This window comes from Erpetoichthys calabaricus, chromosome 14 (genome assembly GCF_900747795.2).
Source record: "Erpetoichthys calabaricus chromosome 14, fErpCal1.3, whole genome shotgun sequence".
NCBI lineage: Eukaryota > Metazoa > Chordata > Cladistia > Polypteriformes > Polypteridae > Erpetoichthys > Erpetoichthys calabaricus.
The window spans coordinates 24611848-24633895 of record NC_041407.2 but is presented as its reverse complement, the minus strand read 5'-3'; the positions used below and the strand labels follow the sequence as shown (position 1 = coordinate 24633895).

The window sequence follows — 22048 nt, the reverse complement described above, 5'->3', positions numbered from 1 at the left end:
CATGCAGTTGCAGAGTCCGATTTATTCAGCTTTTATAATAATTGTTCAATATATTAATTTGATTTGTTATTGATGGTTCTTTAATGTACATAATGTAAAAATACTCCTCAAATATCCATCGCCTTATCTGAGTATATGAGAAAGTCGAGGGGAGACCACTCCTGATTTTTTTTTTTTTTTTTTTTTTAATTTGATTTAAGTTGGATGCGCACTCAGTGCCAGCGTATTGCAAGTCACAAACATCTAAATAATACCCATTATAATATTAACCAGTAACACAGTTTAACGCTAAGTATAGAAACAACAGATTGTCATCTGTTATTAGTAGTAATAGTAGCAGTATTCAATTGGAGATGCTTAACTGTACATCCTTTTGCATTTGTTTATTTGCTAAACCTTAATATTGCAAGGGTTGTAAAGGTTTCTCTGTGGATTAAAACATATTTGCCACCTACCAGCTTCTCCACTATTGTCCTTATGTGACTAGTACCTCTTGTGCCCCAATCTGAAGGGTTGTCATCCATGGGATGGGCTGTTTCCATGATTAAGACGCCAGGACACCTACAGAGTAGTATTTGTACAAGCAAGACAAAATGTTTTACTTAAGAAAAGCTTTGTGAATTTTATAACAAGTACTGTAGAGTATATTGCAAAAATAAAATTTGATAATAGGACTAGGTTGACATTTTGATCAAACCCCCCCCCCCCCCCCCCATCATACTTCTAACACCTTAGACTTCTGATAATTGAATGAATAATAAATACTTAGCAGCCATCTGACATCCCCATGTTTAAGTACTGAATGCACTACAGCACAGCAGGATGTATCTAAGGTGTCCACAATGCTGTCTGTTCTAAAATATAACAGGTAATCATCAGAATGTAGTCACAATAATACACTTTAAACTGTTAATTACACCTTTGAGATATATATTTATGAAGTTTTTTTTTTTTTTTTAATTATTTATTGTCTCTTCGCATGACCTTTTGGGGGACAGAGCACAGGGTCAGCCATTGTACAGCACCCCTGGGGCAACTTTCAGGTTAAACGCCTTAATCGAGTGCCTGATTTGAGAGAGATGTAACCAAATCACAGTGAAAATACAAAACTGTTTGTGAAGTAGTGTGTTCTAAATTAGCGAAAACAACCGAGTATGGGAAATGCCTTTTACAATCACACAAAAGCAACATGACCCGAGAGTCCTCTCTGTTATTCCCAGAATACTGTCTTCCGCATTGATAATTAGTTAGCATTTCTACTGAAAAAACAGTTTTCAAACCACAAGGAGCTGTTAAAATTAAAATGTTAAAATTAACTGTTAATGTACAGGAAAATAAGCTGAAGTACAGTTTTATTTTGCCTAACTGACAGTGCATTCAATAAAGGTTCCTGTCTTGTGCCCAGTTTAATCCTAGTTCTTTATCGCACTGTGTGCTAATGGTGGCAGTTTTTCACCTTGGGACAGATGCTATAGAAATTACAAGGGAGCTATAAAATATAAAACTGTTATGTATGTGTGTGTAAATAAAATTATAATTAAAATAAACTTCATAAATAAATTTTAAAAACTGGTAATACCTTGGGTCTTGTCTACAACTCCATTTTGATCACAGTATGCTAATTTCCCTTACTGGGTGCTCAAGATTTGAACCCCTGCTCTGTCCTCTACATAAAAGCAAAATTTTTTTCCCCTGACGTTACGAAAAGTACATAAACTGAACTCAGTCATGTTCTGCTTTTTGCTTTTTTTTTTTTTTTTGTGTCCAGTACTCCCTTCATAAATTTTGTCTCCTTGGAATCTACTACTTGAAAAGCAAACCATACTGTACATGTGAAGTATAGATGTGTACACCTATTTGTTTTTACTTGTAAAATTGACAAATATTCAAGTATTTTGCAAGACAGAATGATAAACTTGCCTCAAAAATCTGTAGTGAATAATGTACTTGATTGTTCAGTCATGTATTAATTTTCAGCTGTTTGATCTCATTCAGTATCACAGGGGGCTGGAGCCTATCCAAGCAGCACTGAGTACAAGGCTGGTAGCAACCCTGGACATGGCTTCAGTCCATCATAGGTTCACACTTGACCAGAATCCTTTACCGTGCGTGCTTGTGTTTCTGCTCCTCAGAGAGGTGAACAGAGTAAACATTTTCGGTTTCAGATTTGCCAGTATCATTTGGGCTTGGTCATGTCATACAATTTCAGGTTCGAACCTCCATTTCATGCTCTTTGCAGACTTCTGATTGTGAATGTTATGTTATAAAGCCTCTGACATTACATTCAGACAGTTGAAATAAAATCCACGGAAATCCTGTACAATGGGCTCAAATTGTGTCTGTGAAACTTTAATCCATATTATGGTTTGACAAGTCTTTCACAATGGCCTTCTGCAGGCACTTAAAGCAGTTGACATTGCTCCCGTGTGACTGTTGTTGGCGATTCGTCTCCTGTGAATCTGATGATCGTCATGGAGTATGTCTTGGAAACACTGAGTAGGGCAAGATAGGGTGGTGAAGAAAGAAAACAAAAAAAAACTGCTGTAATTTAATATGCCGTGCCCCATCTCCACTTTTGAGCCAATGCCCCTAAAAGGTCTTTGCATGTTACTGTGTGCTATGGCTGGTGTCCCATTTTAAAGAATCTGCATTTGCAATGCACGTTGCACAATTGTGCACACATACTTGTGTTGAAGTGTGTTCATGTTACTTGCACTACCAAGTGACATCTGTTAGTGTAAGTAGTGCAAGCATGTTAAAATTATAGAAGGAACACGATCCCCACAAGAAATCCCTGCAACTTATCAAGTAGCTTGTACTGTATCACTAAAGAAATGTGAAAGTTATCTGTATGAAGAACTATAAACAGTTTAATAAAAAAAAAAATTAGAACTTGCGTGAAACAAGCTCTCTTTTGTTTTTACAGACTCCAGCAACTGTGTGTATACTTTCACCTTGCCTTGGCATTCTGCCATATCTGAAGAAATGCGCACCTTGTCCGCGACCCTGAGCCTACAGCTGCCAGGTTTAGGATGTGTGCTGACTGAAGGTGCCATTGCTTCTTTGGATGATGCCCATATTGCAGTGCTTGGGGCTCCCTGTTCCACAGAAATTTCTGACAAGGGTGAGGTGGTAAATTATTTAAGTCAAAAATATTTTAAAAGTCTTATCTTTAGATTGAAGAAATTAGCCAGTTCAGAATTTGGGATACAGTACAATACAGAATACTTCTTGAAGCTCCCTGTTTCATTAGAGAAACTACAGGAGTTACAGGTTTGCATTTCGTGGTATTCAGTTTTGTAGTAGATGTGTATCATTATTTATTTATTTATTTTTTAAGATTTCCTCGGCATATGGAATACCCATTTTCAGACTTTGCAGGCCTCAAAAAAGTTGGCAGGTGGGATACATGGACAGGTAGGTGTGCACTAGCCCAATGTATATCTTTTTTTTTTTTTTAAGTTACTGTTTTTACTAGTGCATAATGTCACACTTTAGTTTTTGTATACATGCAGGTTGCATGGTTATCAGGATTTTAGAACAAATTACTTGTTTCAGTTTTCAGAACAGATATCCATTCCCTAATTGGCACATTTCAGTAACCCTGCCACAGAGTTGTTTGGAGCGCTCCTTTCTGGTCATGTACTCACCAGCAGGTACAGACTGTAACACCTTGACTCGCACAGCTCATCTGCATTTAACTAATTCTGTGACTTAACTTACCGGTGATGATTTAGGTGTGTCACAGTAAAGGACTGAATGCTTAGGCAATCAGTTATTTTCTGTTTAATAACTGTAATAAATTAAAAATTGATTTCTAGAGATGTTTTTTCACGGTGACATTTAAGTGATTTTCAGCTATTCAGTGTCAGGAACTCAAGGTTAAATCCACTATAATGTTTTAAAACCATTAAAAATAACAAAGTCCAAGGGGCTGAATATTTTAATAGGCACTGTAAATATAGCCACTAGAATGTATACTTGATTCCAGTATTGTGATAAGAGGTCTGTGGTGAAGCACGTGCAGGCTCTGAATGGTGGGGGAGCATGCGCCACTACAGGGTTAATTGTGGTCCTTGGCTGATCACACATTCATGTGCAAATGCAAGTGGGACATTTAGCTGCCTCATTCACACCTTAAGAGTAGTTACACGATAACACCTGCACCCAATCCGGCACAGTAGAAAGGGAGGAGATCAGATCCATAAAAAGAGACCATTAACGAGAGATGGAAGGACTGTGAGTGAGCATAGTGTTGAGTACCTGAGAGCCAGCTAAAGAGGGAGAGGAGGCAGAATGGTCAGTAGCTCCACGGAAGAGAGAACAATCAGTATTCTAGTGGTAGATCGGCCCCCGCTAATTTAATGGAGGAGCAGGTATGACAATGGTAGGGCCCCCTTTAGGGATCCATGGGATTTCAGGAGAGCAAGAAGGAAGACAGGAGGACAGCTGATTCCGAGCAGTCTGGCAGACACCGACAGTTGCAGTCAAGATGGAGGTCAGAAAGGAGGACTGTAGCTGCTGGTTTCTCTGCTTGCTGAGCAAGTCATGGGGTGAACTTAGGGGTTGGGGTGTAAGAGGGGAAGTTGTGGTAGGCTGAGGGGAAGGGAGAAAAGTCAAGGACCAGATTACTGTGTTTGTCTGATTTTATCCGTTGATTGTTTACTTGGTTTTTAACTTGTGGACTATTTACGGATTATAAGGATTATTTATTTACGGAAGATCTTTTTTGCACTCCACTTTTTGGACACTGTTGGGTTTTTAATAAAAGCACTCTAACGCTTTGCACCAACCCCTTGCTGTCTGTGTGTGTTCTCATTTACCTGGCTCGTCTTGGACTATGACCATTGATGGTTCTGTTTTCAAGAGGCTCCCGGAATTGACGTGGCAGTGTGGAGCCAACCCAGACTGTCACAAGCATATTTGGACATATACTGTGCTTTTTATTTTTAATTGAAGCAGTCAAGTCTCCATTATATTGGCATTGATAACAACCTTATTTCTGATTGATTTACTTGCTCAGATATTAGTAGTTCAATGATAGTTCAGGGGAAAGCAAGGAGATCCAGCAGAACAGCCTCTCCATTTTTAATAAATTACTACAGTGCTGTGCACCGTTTAAAGGGATAATCACTAATTTGTTTGTATATTTAACTGCAGACTGAGGTCGTGGAGAGTACAAAGGTACTGGAGCTGCTTTATACTCTGATGTTGTTCATGAAAAACTTGTAAAGTTTTTTCCATTTTTCTTCTGACAGTAAATTTGGTAGAGAAACATTAAGTGTATTGTTGACTCTGATCCCTTTGATCTATGATGCTATGTTGATTATGCTTAAAGAACAAACAAGAGGCAGCAAGACAGAAGCCTGAACATTCTGTACCCTTTGATTAAGAATACTAAGAGGCTAGGACACTGATACTTAGTGGGTTTTATTGTATAATCGCATACCTTTTTAATCCAGTTCTGGGTTGTGGGGCAAGACACTAGCTATCTCCGCAAAACTGACTTCAAGGGTAGAAGTAGGCTAGACAGGATGTCGGTCAGTTACACCCACCCTTGTACTCTAGTGAGGCCAATATACATAAATATAAATTAATTTAAAATGAGATAAATAGAAGACATAAATTGTTACCTTGATATTTAACAGGGTGAGTAATGGAGGTCACTACTATATTTGGATTTAGTTTGAAATCAAGATGTCCATCTTTTGGTGGAAGAGGACTTGTTTCCTTGTGTGCTCTTCTGTCAAGAAAAAAATACCATGTGTTACGATATATTGTTGAGCTTTAAATATGAACATTTTTCCATGTACTTTGTTTTTTATCTTTAGACCTGTTTTTGGCTATTAATGGCCTAAGCATAGACTTGTAACCATTTCAGAGCCTTCTGAGACATGTAAAATGCAGTAGTCTGCATGTGGCGTGTTGTTCACTGACACTTAGTTCAATAAACACTTTCTTGTTTCTAAAAGTTGTGGTGTTATGAGGGAAAACTCTATGCCCCCCATGGGAAGGTGCTGACTGCTGTACCATACCACTGTGAGAAGTCATCGTTGGCAGCTGCTCTAGGAAGGCTGAAACATACTACATCCGAAGGTACGAGTGCCCATTGTTTTTTAAACCATTGTTAAAATGCAGACCTCAACACTAGAGTGTCACAAAAGTAAAAAAAAAAACCCTTGATGTTCTTGGGAAATAATGGGAAATGGATCTTATAATTTAAAATTTCAGATAAGGAATTGAATTCAGCAATTTATCAAATACATTCTAGAGCCATATGTCCCATGCATTAAATAATTCAACTAAAAATTGTTCATTATTTATATATGTGACTTTTAAAATGTAACCATGGCAAGGTCCAGCCTGTGAGGCAGTGCTGGGTGGTATGACCAAAATTCTATATCACGGTATTTTTCAAAATTATCCCGGTTTCATGCTATTGGACGGTATTTTTTTCCCATGCATGAGTGGATGTTAACCACATTCTCCACTGCAATTACTGGCTAAGAATAACCTATTCCACTGTCCTGTGAATTACTGTACATTGTACAAAAAAACATTTTAATGTGCACACAAGTATTAATACAGGGTTGCATGCCCCCATAAACTGATAGTTTTTTTTGGGGGGGGGGGGGCACTAATGAAGAGAAGGAATCACATTGCATGACAGTTGCAGTCAAAATATAGAACCTTTTTATTGAACAAATTTTGCAAACAACTTAAACAAAAATGTTGACAACATATTTTCAACCATCCAAAGAGGCATTTAGACTTAGTAAAATATCCAGAGGTGTTTGTCAAAAGTTGTATTGCACTGAACATGTCTTAGAAAAGGAATAAATAGTAAATATTTTTTGTAAACTAACTACACTTTGTTAATGTTAACAATCTCTGTCCACTGACATGCTAAAGTGACATTTTAAACAACTTTACCATCATTAAACTGCATAATATTTAAACTAATAAATAATAACAATAAAATAAATAGTGCAATTTAGTGGAACTTCCAGTAATAATACTATTACTTCCAAGACTTCAAGCCTAGGTGCATTACACAGTATTCACCAAATAAAAATAAAATAAAACAAGTGCAACCGAGAATAAAGTTGACATTTCCACTTTATTCTCAGTTTATTTTATCATTAAAGTAGAATGTCGTAAACTAAACTTCATCCTAAAATCAATGTTTAATTTACTAGATTTTCTCAAACCCCATCATAAGTTAATGTAGCACATTAAATGCTTTGTGTTAAGTGTTCCCCGACCCAGTTGTTAATCGCTGTACGCGCTTCTTAAACTGACTTCCTGTACACTGAGAGGAGGCGCAGGCAGCGATCGCTACACAGAATACGTTCACTTCATGATATTCCTGTTCTCTGAAAATTTAAAATGCTAAGATAAATACTTGATATTTTCATGATGAAATGCATTAAAGCAGGTATTAAACATGCACGGTAGTGCTGCTCCCTTGCAGTAAGGGGTCCCCAGGTGTACGTTCAGTGTAGAGAACTTAATGGCAGGTGTGACGAGGCTCCAACAAACTGGATGTATGAATGGGTATCACACAGGTTTAACTTAAATATTGTGTAAATGTTGGGTTCGCGATCTGGTGGTCGAAGACATGAACACAGAATTCAATGGATGTTCTTCTGAGCAGGTTTTCTTTATTGCAGCTGTGCTGTCTCTGTCTGACGTACCAAACCCCCAGTTCCTATCCTTCCTTTTTCTTTCTCCACATAACCAATCACTACACGATAAACGTCTTTGTGAAATTAAAACTACTGTAGTTATAAACCTAGACCACGGAGTGTTCAGAACTTTAAAAAAAAAATCTTCGTTATACATGTTTAATTATGCCATCCATTCAGGGTTGCGCCCATCCCAGTAAACATTGTGCGAGGCAGGAGCAAATCCTGAACAGGGTGCCAGCACATCGCAGGGTGAATAAGAGCAACACATACACTAGCAGGGTTAATTCAGCAGAACAAAACCCCACATCCTACATGACTTTGAAAGGAGACTGAAGCACGCCGAGTAAACCCACCAGAAAAACATGCAAATTCAAGGCAGGGAACACCCGGGACCCCCTTGCTGTGAGGCAGCAGTGCAACCTCCACGCCACCATACCCCCACATGATTAATACATGCATTAATGCATTTCATCATGAAAATATCAACTATTTATCTTAGCATTCTAAATGTGCAGGGAGCAGGGATATCATGAAATTAATGTATTCTGTGTGGTGATCACTGCCTGCGCCTCCTCTTAGTGCGAGAGGAAATCCGTTTAAGAAGCGCGTGGCGATTGACATGGCTCCAGGAACACTTAACACAAAGCATTTAATGTGCTACATAACTTATGACGGGGTTTCAGAAAATCTAGTAAATTCAATATTCATTTTAAGATGAAGTTTAGTTTACTATGTTCTACTTTAATGACAAATTACGAGAATAAAGTCAACATTTCGACTTCATTCTCGTCATAAGCGTTGAGATTAAAGTGGAAATGTCAAGAATAAATTCAACATGTTGTCACACATATTACACAGTACCGATAAAAAAAAAAAAAAAAAAATAAAACAAGTACAACTTGATTTGCAGTGTTATCCAGTAGTATAGAAACAGTATTAACATATTTGGTTTTAAAAGGTCAGATGTGGGCAATTATATTCAAAGTATCTCCAGACAACAGACGTGGCTCCTTATTTCGGCAAAAGTTCTTCTGTGTCATCATACTCAACTTTATCGTTTACTACAACTTCAGTTTTGGAATGTTCTGTCCATTTTCACCGTTCAGTACCTCCACTAACGCATGTACTCTGTTGTATGCGTGTTTAGCAGTGCAGCAGTGAAAAGGGTCCCTTCTTAAACAGTTTCCCGCTGCGCCACGTTCCGAATGTTGTTTAGGCTATTAAACCGGTGTTGCGGTATAAGAAAAATCCATATCATAACAAAAATAAAAAACGTTTTTTGGTATGAACCGGTATACCACCCAGCACTACTGTGAGGTAAATTATTAAGTACCTGCATCACTTGGTGACAGTTTGGGAATTCTCTACACTCTTTAACCGTTTTGGGCATTAGTGTTTGTATACTTCCCAGATAACTCTTAATCTTGAATCTGAAACTGTTAACACTTTGACAGGAATATCTGGAGTAGTACCAGAGAGGATAACTTTGTGCTAAGAGAAATCTGCTATGATATCCTATATTATACTGCTTAAATGAAGACTTATTTTGCTCAAATGAAGAATCCTAAACAACCTTCAGTAACTTGTGGGAAATTGATGTTCCATAATATCTCAAATAGGAAAGTTCAATTTTTTTTCAGAATTTGATAAGTGTTTAGTACTGCCGAATTTTTTGTTCAGTTTTATTTAATGGTAGCTGAAATACTGCCTGGGAGGAAAATAAAGTGGTTTTTTTTTTGTTTTTAATTGTTTAAGAAAAATATAATTAATAAAAAAAACACAACTTTAAAAATAAAGATAAATTAACAAATAATGAAGACTCACTAATGTGCTTGTCTTGCAGTCTTACATGTATGTTATCATCCATTATTATCCAGTTGACACTCTGCTCTTATTTAATTTCAAAAGCAACAGGGGTATGGTGGTGTTCAAACATAAAGAATGCTGGCAGTCACCTCCAGTTTGCCCTCTGGTGGTCGTTCCGAGTGTCACCTTGATGATAACATGCATACAAGATCACCCCCCACCCTACCCAGAAGGGGGTAGGTTAGGGTTGATTTCACCATACAGTATTTTTAGTCGACCAATAAGAAACATGTGTACCAAGTTTCATGAAAATCACTCCAGCCGTTTGGAAGTGATGCTAGAACATGCATACACACATCGAATATATATATATATATATATATATATATATATATATATATATATATATATATATATACACACACACACAGAGAGGGAACTTTTTAGAAGGGAGGGGACTTTTGCACTGTATAGCTGTCTATATTGGGGCGGAGTTTCAGGGATTTTCTCTCCAATACCTTATTGTCTTTGCTGTGCTTTTTTTATTGTGTCTTGTTCTTTAAATTGTTATTGTAGAGAACATGGGTTGACGACTATGATATAGTTGGGTGCTTTTTGGCTTGGTGATCTTACACAGGGTTTACGTATGATTTAAAAAAAATTTTTTTTTTTACACAGAGGTGAGATCTACCGCACTCGACTGGTATTCATTTCTTGAGGGAGAGGCCACTGTAAAAGTCATACAAACCAGGAGGAGTGTAAGTAAATCAGCTTAAATTTACTGGTTTGCAAACTTAAGTTGAGAAAGTGGCACAGTGATGCCTAGGTCTGCGCTGATCTTGTAGCTGTTACTCCTTACCAGGCTGCTCAGTGTGTGTCATTTTTAAATATTTCCCTTGTTTTTTCCAACATCCCAGTGATCCTCATGTTTAATTAAATGGCAACTCTAAACATGTACTGTATGAATTGATAAGGATGTCTGCACACGTGTGTTATTTTGACAGGCTAGAACGCCTAAAAGGGATGATTTTTGTCCCTTTCCATGTGTTGCCAGAAAGGCCATGCCTGTCCACCATCTTACAATAAAAATGTTTTCCAAAAAAAAAAAATCAATAATCCTGAGAGGACCTTAGCAATTCTGGAGCTCTTTGTGATTTTTTTTTCTCAAAATGTCAGTACCAGATCTGTTGGAGGAGCCCTGCAATGTTTTTTGTTTATAAATAGATTGATTTTCATTGTTTGACACAAATATCCTTCTTGCTAAAGTTCAAATAGTCCATCTGATTAACTAGCTGTGATTGATTTTTTTTTTTCCTTTTCTTTCTTTAAGAAGCTGACAAAAAAGAGTACAAGTCAGGGCACAGCTACCTCCAGCATCAACTCTGTATTCGAAGAAGTCAAGGTAAGAGGATTGGAACATGTACAAAGGAGTAGGTAACTTTTTACCAGTTTATATTACATCCATAATGTCAAAGGAAACTTGATAAACCCCTTGTTTCTTGGTGACTATGACTGAATATGTAGTTGACAGCACAGATTACCATAAGAGTTAAAAATTTTTCTGCCTTGTGTGTAGTAGAAGTGGTACTTAGTCAGTGGCCATTAGGATAAAGAGAAACCTATATACATTCATAGCACTTGACAATGTCCATTTTGTCATATTGTCTGCATATTTAGTACACAACATAATATTGCATCACTAACACATTTATTTATCTAAATATAATTATGCTTTTATCAGCTTAGAAGCTGATCGTTCTCTTCTGGGATCTGACTGGCAGTTGGGAGCGAGATGAGTAACCTAGCAACTAATCACCTACTGCCAGTAGGCACCAGGCTACTAGGCCACCAATCAGGACTACCCAGCACCTAATTGTCTGTTGCCACGGAACCCAGTTAATAGTCAGCAAGTGCAACAACACGGGCATCCTGTGCTGTCATCACGCTCTACAATGAGCGAGTGGCAGATAGGGTGCAGAAATGGAGTGATTTGTCCTGTGCATGTCCTTGCACATTTATACACTGAGTGCAAAGTTGACAGTTGTTGTTATATACTATGTTATGGTTTGGACAGGTCTTGTTTCGGTTTTGTTTTTGTCTGCCTTTCACCCCATAGTTTTTATAGTGTTGCATTCATGCATTTGGCTATGCACTAATACATTCCATCTTGATGATTGAAAGTCCAGGTAAACCAACTCTACACCTAACCAAGCTGTGTTGTCTGGTTTGGCAGAAGAGTAAAAACACGGCTTTCTGTGTGATCAGAATATAGAATGTAGTTTTTTTTTTTTTTTTTTATCAAGTTTGGGTGAAATTAGAACCTCTAATTCTTAAAATATTTTTTAGGTGTTGGGGGCAATGTTGGATTCTGTACTGTAAGTAACATGGGATTGAACTGTAAATATTCAGCATTCTCTGCTCCTCCTGTCTTCTAGAACGCCTCCCAGGAGAATTTGGTCAAGATCCTAGAAAGCTACCTGTCAAGTGTGCAAGATCCCGATCTGCAGGTTTCAGTTTGTCAGATTGTTTCTGAGCTTGTGGTTCGGTGCCAGACAGACACCAAGTTTTTTCCTCAGAATGCACTGCTGCAGCTGGTACGGACTGAGAGGTTGTCCTACAGGTAATGAGATGTAGTAAGTCTGTCCATATTCAACAAGCTTTTGTGTTAAGTGAGGAAGTTGTCTTTCTACCCAATAAGATGCCTGGTTGTGTGTTTTTTTTTTTTTTTATTCATATCATTCATCTTAGTTCATTAGTAGTGCTTTACAGAAATATTGACCAGTTAAATAATTATGTTGAATAACAAATCCTAAACTTTAAATTATGCTTTCTGTGATATTTTTATTTCAACACACTGAAAATCAAATTAATTTTTCAATTTGACAGTGGTTTATGCTAAAAGAAATCTTAAGGGGAAAGTGGAAATATGCTAATTGTGTCAGTCCCTGTGCTTTGAAAGCCTTGAGTTTACGCTGGAGAAAAATGTATTGCCTAACAAGGGCTTAAAGTTGGCTTCTACCAATGAATCTTTAAAATATATGCTACAATTAGAAGATACAGTACAAACCCCCATATTAGGAAGATCATTGTGAATCTGACTGCCGTGAAAAATGAAGACTAAAGAGAATTCAAAAGAAGTTTGAGATAAAATGGTACAAATGCAGAACCATATCCAAGTCATTGGAGGTAACAGTGGTCTCTGTTCATTTAAATATCAGAAAGTGGAAGCTGCATTAAATCAACCCAGATGCTGCCTAGAAAAGGCTGCCCCTCAAGTGTCTCTGTTCAAACAAAGAGACCTCTTGTTAGAGAAGCCACAGCGAGTCCAACAATTGCTTTGAAGGAGCTACAAAGTTCAATAGCTGTGACTGGAGTAAGGGCACATCAGTCAGCCATATCAAGTTATCTATGTATTTCTAGTCTGTAACAGGGCATTGGCATGAAGGAAGGCATTATTGGAAAAAGCACCATGTGAAAACACGTTCTGAGTTTTCCAAAAACTAGGTGACTGACCTCACTGTGATGTGAGAAAAGATTGTGTGACCAGATGAGACAAAGATGGAACTATTTAGCCACAGTTCAAATACACTGGGTTTGGTGCAAATATAACACTGCTCATTTCCCAAAGATCACCATACAGTGTAGTATGGTGGTAGCAGAATCGTGCTGTTGGGATCATTTCACAGCAGGTAATGGATATCTGGATCAAATAGAAACCTGGATAATGGGAAAAGAATGGAAAAACTAAAAGAGAATCAGTTGGAGTCTGTTAAAACAAATTGAAGTGTGAGTGAGAGTTCATCCTTCAGCAGGACTATGCTCTCAAACGCAAGACCAAAGTATCTTTGGATTGGTTCAGGGACAAAATGTGAATGTCCTCCAGTCAAAGTCCTGATCTCTGTTCAATTGATAATTTATGGCACTGTTTGAAAACTGCATCATCTGATTAACATGAATAACCTGTAGCAAATCTAGAAGGATGGGCCAAAATGCAGATTTAAAAGCTGGGACAGACATACCCCAGAAAAACCTTGAAGCAGTTATTGCTGCAAAAAAGATACTGGAGATTGAATACTTCAAGTTAAGAGTCAAGGCATATCATAAGGTCCCACTTTAAAAATGCCGTACAAGTTTGTCAACTGGGAACATTTTCATTTTTTTTAAAGTACTAATACAAAACTTTCAGATACATTAAAAGTAGTTGCAGTAGCAAAGCCTGAGTGATAGGTCTTCAGCTACACAATATTAGATTTGCCCAAATACATCTTGACAATGAAAGCAGCAAATAATTGTATAGTTTGGTCTCACAGTGGACTCCTGCACTTATGCAGGAGCAAAAAATGCATTCTGTGCTGCATGATATAAATGGAATTTAGCCATTTCTGTGTGACTGAACACAATTTTCTCCACCTGCTGTGTGCACAGTACAAGTCCAGATCTCCTAATGCTGGCCTTAGAGAAGCAGGACTTCGTCTTGCTCCAGATGTGCCTGAGACTGTTTCCTGATATTCCTGAGGCTGCCACCTGTGCCTGCTTAAAATCCTTTCTTAGGTAAGTGACTGCAGGCTTGAGTTTGCAAAGTGAATTTTGTTTAGGTTGGCCTGACCTCTTTTTATGTCCCACAGTATTCCAGACACCACATTAGAGGATGCAAGTGTGGATCTTGAGCGTATCTCCTTCATTGAAAGTTTGAGTACGTCATCTGGCACAAAAGACAAGACACAGAATGGCTACAGCCCCAGTTTGCTGGAGGAGGACAGCTGTGACATCCAGATAACCACACCTAAGCAGGATCGGACAAATGACTGGATGGACATAAACCTGCCGTGCCCTGTGAGCCTTAAGAAGGCAGCCTTGCTGTATCCTTGTTATCCAGGTGAAGAAGAGTTACTGAAGGAACATAAATTAGCAGAAGCCGATAGTGTGTTTCAATGTTGCTGCACAGTAGTGTCTTTTTTCGATTCAGCAATCAGAGCTACAAACAGGTGCTGGTTGAAGTCCATAATGATCCCTGGATAGGGAGGGTTGCCAAAACACCACTCTGTGTCAGCAACACAGCTGGGTTTACGGGAGTGTGTGCCCTTTAACTTTCTTAAACGAGTCAGTCACCTAATAGATTGACCAGTCCTGCCAGCAGGTTGCTAGCACTTTCCTTAATTCTGTAATGCAGAAATGATGTTCTTCAGATCACTTACACAGAGAACTTCCTTCTTCCAAATTTAAAGGACCTCTCTGTTCAGCAGGTGTTGGTGAGTTTCTCCTCTCTCCTCTAACCACTGTGTTTATGCCTTTGCAATGGAAGCTGCTGAGTGATCACCTTTCCTATGTCAGCTTCTCCTCCAGTATCTGTGGTTCCTATACATCAGATGTGTGCATGGAACATGTAACCTGCCACCTGGTTTCAATGGGCCCTCAGTAAATCAGGTAGGTTGGTGATTTCTGTCTCTTTGGTGTTGAGTGGTGTGAAAGGAATTTGCTGGTTTGCTTTGAGCAGAACATTTTTATTATTTTTTTTCTTTTCTCTCTCTCTCTTTCTCCCTCTCTGTGTGTGTGTTTGTGTATTCCAGATCCTGGATTGGGTGTCATTGCTCTTAGATGCTCATTTCACCGTCCTTGTCCTCACACCACAGGCAAAACACCTGCTTCTGCAGCTGCACAAGTTTGTGAGATGCCAGGTAGGTGGTACCATGCTGAGAGGCTGGTGGCCTTATCAGATGTTTCACTTCCGTTATGTTCTGTCAGGCTAGAAAGGGTGTATGACAATTTGTGCTAATGACACAAATAAATTCAGTAACATTTGGTTTAAAAACCGTTTAATGCCTTCTTGGCTGGCTTTGAGAGAGATTGGGTCCATTTTTATCTACTTCCAGAAGGGTTGTGATGTTGACCAGTGGTTTCTCTGCTTTTGGGATTTAAGCCAGTCTTAACTTCAGGGGTACTCAACTCCAGTCCTGGAGGTCTGCAGTAATGACTGCAGCTTTTCATCCAACTAGTGTCATAATTTGGAGGTCGGGCCTAACAGATAATGAAACTTGGGATTTAATTATATGGCTTGTTACTGCTTTCACTCTTCCAAGAAAAATCTTCATCACGGTGTAGATACCGGTTTTCTGAGATCGTTACCTATACATTTTGTGGTCCAGTACAGATTTGAATCTCTTAGTGCTTTCCTTCCCTCTCATTTATTTCAAGACATTTTATTAATCAGATACTTCATGATTCTGGTACGCAGGTTTAAATGGAATCACATTAGAAGGAGAGCTGGTGGTTACTTTATTTGCAACTCATTACTAACTGGAGGCTCTTGCAAAACTGCAGGGTCTACAGAAGTGCCCAGTTTGTGAATTCTGACCACAGACTTGTTGTTGCTACTCTGCAGATCCAGCTTAGGTCTTGTAGGTTGCCTACTAGGAGAATGAGGCTGGTCTTCGCCAGACTCCAAGACCAGGCTGCTTCTGATGAGTTTGCACGCAGTTTGTGTGAGGAACTTGTAGATTTGGGTACGACTGCTGATCCTAAAGTGATGTGGGAAACCTTCCATGACAAGACCCTGAAGGTTGCTGAGGGTTGTGTTGGTGTTACTGGTGTTCCCAGAAGGAGGTGTTTCATTTCGCAGGGCACCCTGGATGTCATCGAGAGGAGTCGCAGCACACGGCACAATTGCAACTCTGGTCTGTACTGGGAACTGAGAAGGACGGCTGCGAGGGCTCTGAGGGCAGATAAAGAGCCGTTTGTTAGAGAAATCTGTGAGCAAGTGACACACCATCTGTGGTCTAGTGACCCACGTCCTGCTTACAGAAGAATCTGAGCATTATGCACATCTAAATCTGTTCCTCGGAGAGTCGCAGTCAGGGCTGCTGATGGAACGGTCCTTATGGATGACACTGCAGTTGTGACCCGCTGGACTGGCTACTTTGACCAGTTGTTCAAAGCTGATCCTCCAGCTAGGACGTTGGATATCTCTGGGTCCATGGTTCTTGAGGCTGATCCTCCAATTAGCTGTGAACCACCCAGTCTCACTGAGATTGCACAGGTGGTGAACCAACTGAGGGGAGGAAAGGCTGCAGGGATCTGTGGTATCCGGGGTGAACTTCTCCAGGCAGGTGGTGTGGCTGTCCTACTGGCATTGCAAGCAATCTTTGCTTCCATTTGGGAGACTGGCATCATCCCAACTGACTGGAAAACGGGACTTGTCGTCCCTATCTGGAAAGGGAAAGGTGATCATCTGTATTGCAGCAACTACAGGGGGATAACACTGCTCTTGGTGCCGGGTAAGGTCCTTGCTAGTGTTGTCCTCGATAGGATCCGTGATCACTTGCTCACCTACCAGCGACCGGAAGAATCTGGTTTTACGCCTAAGAAGTCTATCGACCGCATCCTGGCGCTGAGGGTTCTCATGGAGTGCAAACGCAAATATCGGCAGAGTTTCTTTGCAGCCTTTGTTGATTTTCGTAAAGCATTCGACTCAGTTGATCAGCTGCCCTGTGGGACATCCTGAGGGTTCGTGGGATCCCCTTGAGGTTGCTGGATATTATGGCCAGCCTGTACACTGGTACTGTGAGTGCTGTGCAGAGTAGAGGCAGAACCTCTGCGTTTTTCCCAGTTGATTCTGTGGGTCGTCGGGTGTGTTCTGCTCCTACTCTGTTCAGTGCTTCTTTGGACAGGGTGTTGGGCAGGATCGTGGGGTCCAGCGGCTGTAGAGCATCTGTTGGTGAAGAAAGATTCACGGATCTTGACTTTGCTGACGATGCTGTGATCTTCGCAGAGTCAATGGAGGCTCTGATCGGGGCGCTTGAGAGACTGAGGGAGGAGTCTGAGGGTCTGGGCTTGTGAGTGTCCGGATGATAACCAAAATCCAGGCCTTTAATGACCTCTTGGGCACAGCCATCAGCAGTGTGTCTGTCTCTCGTCAAGAGGTTTACTTACCTTGGCAGTAACAGTCATGTCTCTGGTGACTCTTCCTATGAAGTCAGTAGATGGATTGGGAGAGCATGGGGTGGGGGGTATTAAGGGCTGGGGGGTCATAAGGTTGCTGTAAAGGGGTGTGTGGCACTCCCGATATCTATGCAAAAGAACGAAGGTCCAAATCTTTAGAGTCCTGGTGCTTCCTGTTTTGCTATATGGCTGTGAGACATGGACGCTGTCCAGTGACCTGAGATGAAGACTGAACTCCTTTGGTACTCCGGAAAATCCTGGGGTACCGTTGGTTTGACTTTGTGTCGAATGAGTGGTTGTTCATTGAATCCTGAATGAGACACATTACCTGCATTGTGAGAAAGCGTCAGTTACGGCACTATGGCCATGTGGCGCGTTTCCCCGAGGGTGATCCAGCTCGTAAGATCCTCATTCATAGGGACCCAATTGGCTGGACCAGGCTAAGGGGTCACACAGGTAACACCTGGCTGCGACAAATAGAGGGTCATTTCCAGAGGGTGGAACTGGGCCGTGTGTCCGCCTGGGGGATTGCCAACCGGGATCCCGAGTTGTTTTGTTGTGTAGTGGGTGTGGCAACTCACTGTACCAGTGCATGCTCCCCAACCTGACTTGACTTGATTACTAACTGATGGCTGGTTAAGAAAACAGGCAACGATTAAATCTAAATTAAACTGTTACAAACTAAAATAGACAATTAGGGATTCCAAATTGTAACATACAAGTTATAAGATCAAAAAATACATTGCTTTGCTAGCTGTGCTGCCTGTCTAAGATTGATTGAAATCTAAGTAATCAACATAGACCTCAGCATTAATGCTTGCAGTTCACCATCGGCTGAAATTATTTTGTAATGCGTATAAGTAATAAAATGCATTGCATATGTCATTGCAAGGGATGGTATATCACAAACATTTGTAGTAATAAGATGAATTACTACAAATGTTTGTGATGTGATGCATTGCATTTGTCATTCTAGGATACATGTGTCTGTTTAGTGTAGGATTTGTAAATATGTTTGGTGCACCATCTTTTGGAATGACAGAAATGCTTATTCTTTTATTAAGGTGGATAAAAGGGTTCCAATTACAAATTTGGTTAAAGCAAAAACCCACAGCTACTGCAGACCTCCAAGGCCAGACTTGAGTAATCCTGCTTTAGTGTATCCTTCGATGGCAGAAACATTTCTCTGTCTTGGATTTGTATTCAAATATTGTTTTATTTTTGAACAGGTGAAGTTTTTTTCTGAACTCAGCAAAATTGAAGGGAGCCTGCAGCAGTTGCATCGAATAAAGAAGAGCAGCGAGAACAGCCTGTACTCAATTGAAGTCCTCCATCTCTTCTAGCTTCCTGTACCCTGCCATTTCCCTAATAAACCCCCTCTGTGCCTCTGTTGTTGTTATTTGAGGAGCACAGTGTCATCGTTCTGTAACATTCCAGTGATTCCTGTGCCTCTGCCTGTGTCTTCCAGAGTCTTAGGGATCATATGATGGCTGATGTTTACCCGGGTTGGATCCTCTGGCATGAGAGCTGCTGGAATAACCACCTTGCGCTGGCTCTGTGACACTAGCAATCTGCTAAACCTGTAATCATGGCACAAGAAATCAGGCCAAGATCCTGATCCGTGGTCAAGGACTATTACTCTACATGATATCTGAGGACAAAGTCCAGTGCTACTTGTCTTCTGTGGCAGAGCCATGTTCAGGTGCTAGGATTACAGCAACAGGACTGTTGAACTGCCACTGTAATGCAAGACAAAAAGTCCAAAATAATGAGTGGGACGGAAAACAAACATTGCAAGTACAGTAAATGTCAATACCATGCTTTTTAAAAATTTAGTTTACAGATCGGAGCCTGCACTCCTGCAGTAATGTGGCTTACTGGACTTGTTTTGGTCTTGTTTAGTCTTTAATCAAATAATTTGCTTTATTCCCACTGACTTAAAAGATGAGCTGAAGGCAAGAAGTGGGTAGCTTAAGTCTATGTGACCGGGGCCAGAGCCTGTCATGTTCTTGAACTTATGATGGTGCAGTGCACTGACCTCCAGCAGCATGGACTATTGTAGCAGGGGTGTTTTAATTTGGGATGGAATTCCTAAATTACTGCATTTCCTAAAACTGCCTGCAGGATCAGCCACAGTGGGCCGAGTGTTAATGAACTGATACTGGGACAGCAAGTGAGCAGGGAGCAGTTTTTTTTGTTAATGACTGCTGTCCTGTGATGAGTTGGTGCCTACCTGGTACTGCTAAGGTAGTCAATGGTTTTCAAAAGCCCTTTAATGGGAGAAATGGTTATTAAAATCAACGAATACAGACGCTGTGTTTGAGCACGTAATCATGTTTAAATAAATGAATTAGAGTTCAGCAAGTGGTCGTTTTTTATTCCATTATGGAGTCCATATACAAAGGGCATTGTGTTTCCACTCCAGCAGCTTTTAGCTCCTCTGTGTGATAAATCATATTTACTTAAAACTCTGTTCTGATTGTTGACTGCTGTATTATTGATATTTTATTAAATAAATAACGTTCATTTCAGTAAGTGTTACCTGTTGTATATAATTTTGTTTAAAGCATAATGACAATTTTAAAACGGCTGTGGTAAAATTTATTAAAATAAATGGGCCATTTATCGTTTGAAAATGTGATGAGAAATTATAAATTCTAAGCATTTGAAATTAAAAAAAGAAAACATTTTTTTCCGTAGTCGGCAGGATTCGAACCTGCGCGGGGAGACCCCAATGGATTTCTAGTCCATCGCCTTAACCACTCGGCCACGACTACATCTATGAAGAAACACTGCAGTTGCCGGTCTTAATAGAGCGCTTCCGCGGCTATTGATTTTTTTGGGGGATTTTTTGCTCTTAAAACATAATGATATTTAATTATTGATTATTTATGTCCAACTAAATTATAATACACGTTTAAACATAAAGCAAGAACGAAGGAAGCGCTTACTTTGTCGTAACGTGGCCTGTCAGTATATTTTTCACCAGCAGGGGGCCTCAACACACTTTAACTGCAACTCGTGCTTACTTTCTAATTAAAAAGGGGTTGCCATTGACCAGCTGCAGTTTTAACAAACGTGATATAATGGGATTCGCTAACTTCAGCAAAGCCGTGCTAAAGATCACGAATTGTCTGGATAAAGGCAGACCGCTCGATGCACTCATTTTCCAGTTCTCCCTGACAGGTGACTAAAATCCTCCTGCTTTCATAGAGAAAGTCCCTAGGGGCTGAAAAACGCTCCTTCTCTCATAATTTCCATAAGAGGAACCGCGTTCTGGATGTTCAGTGCCCAGCGACGTGCTGGTCATTCGCTATAGTCGCTTGAACGCGGCCAGCTCGGGGATCTCGCACCACCTTGCCTTGTGCTACACAGCCTTTGCCTTTGGGATTTAGTCTTCCATTCTCTCCGTTTTCGCAGTAGGATTGTTTGTAACCCAGCATTACTGTAAATAAAGCGACGAATGGCGCTATGCGGACTTCCCTCACTCTTGGGGAATTCATTAAAAACTTTCCCCTGCTGCCACAACATCCTCGGATTTCTTGTGTTTTATGTACTGCACCTGACTTTGTGATGTTTTATATTTTAACAGAACGCTACGAAGCCAAATGCAAAATGAAGCCTTTTCGTCATCTCCTCACAAAAAGCCAACGACGTGAGCACTTCCTTGCTCCTTCACCTTCTTCTTTCAGTTTCACCTACAGACTAATTTTGTCCAAATTCAGATTGAATACCCTAAACTGATCTTTTTAGGAGGGTACTAAAGTTTGTGCTGCCGAAACAGGATACTTGGCGATGATGCGCTGGGCGCAAGGTGGCTGGGGTGCCAGTCCATCCCCGCCGGGGTTTAGTCCAACATAACAAAATCGCCAGTGTTAAATTAACTCCTAAAGTCATGTACAGTTTAATACATGGAAACATCGGGTTATTAAAACACTTCAACGGTGAACAGTGAGGGTTTTACTGAACGTCTTAGGCCCAATGCGGCGCCAATGTAACTGGCTCTGATAAACGTGCAGAATATGGATGGGTACAAGTGCTTTAGAACAGGGGCTCACAAACTTGTTTAAACTACACCCACGTCTATCCCCAAACCTACAATTTCACCCCAGCAGCCTCCTCCCCACTAATCTAATCCCAGGGCTGTGAAGCAGAGCATGAGTTTGGATCGTGATTACTGCTAACAGTTGCCAGACAGTATGATTTTGGATAACCGCAGACCAAGTAATCAAAGCAAATCTTTAAACATAGCCAACTATTAACGCTCAAGTGTTTCATGGCGCCTCTAGGTCAGGGAGGCTCTGCCTTTTTTCAGGAATTGAGATTTTTTTCACCTTTCTTGTTATTATTTTTGGTCTTAAATTTAGCACATTTGCATCTGCTTCAATAACCAGATTTTTCACAGTAACATGATTTCTAAAGTGTTGCGTTATTGGCCTCAGAAAATTACATTTATTCTTTCTCCTTGCTGAAATAATCTGTCTAAATATTTTAGAAATCACTAAATATATGTTGAAGAGCTGAATGTACAGTGCTAAACTCTGCAACATAATTTCGAGAGCAGTAGGTTAAACACGTTAAAAATAACGCACGTTACGTAGTCTGATTACTTTTAT

General features: G+C 40.0%; 1 protein-coding gene and 1 non-coding gene across 2 annotated transcripts in view; one reads left to right on the top strand and one right to left on the bottom strand.

Moving 5' to 3' along the window:
• nol11 (nucleolar protein 11) overlaps positions 1–19961 on the top strand; it is a 40872-nt gene extending 20911 nt beyond the window's left edge. The window contains exons 7-18 of the mRNA XM_028818893.2: positions 2927–3124; positions 3341–3417; positions 5973–6096; positions 10176–10255; positions 10828–10899; positions 11933–12117; positions 13923–14048; positions 14123–14356; positions 14668–14746; positions 14829–14921; positions 15065–15172; positions 18662–19961. Of these exons, the coding sequence (XP_028674726.1) occupies positions 2927–3124; positions 3341–3417; positions 5973–6096; positions 10176–10255; positions 10828–10899; positions 11933–12117; positions 13923–14048; positions 14123–14356; positions 14668–14746; positions 14829–14921; positions 15065–15172; positions 18662–18775 (1490 nt within the window). The 3' untranslated portion in view covers positions 18776–19961. The remainder of the gene's footprint in view (positions 1–2926; positions 3125–3340; positions 3418–5972; positions 6097–10175; positions 10256–10827; positions 10900–11932; positions 12118–13922; positions 14049–14122; positions 14357–14667; positions 14747–14828; positions 14922–15064; positions 15173–18661) is intronic.
• A 166-nt stretch (positions 19962–20127) lies between these two features.
• Positions 20128–20209, bottom strand: trnas-aga (transfer RNA serine (anticodon AGA)). The gene has a single exon. It is a non-coding gene; the product is annotated as a tRNA-Ser (tRNA).
• Positions 20210–22048: the final 1839 nt, after the last annotated feature.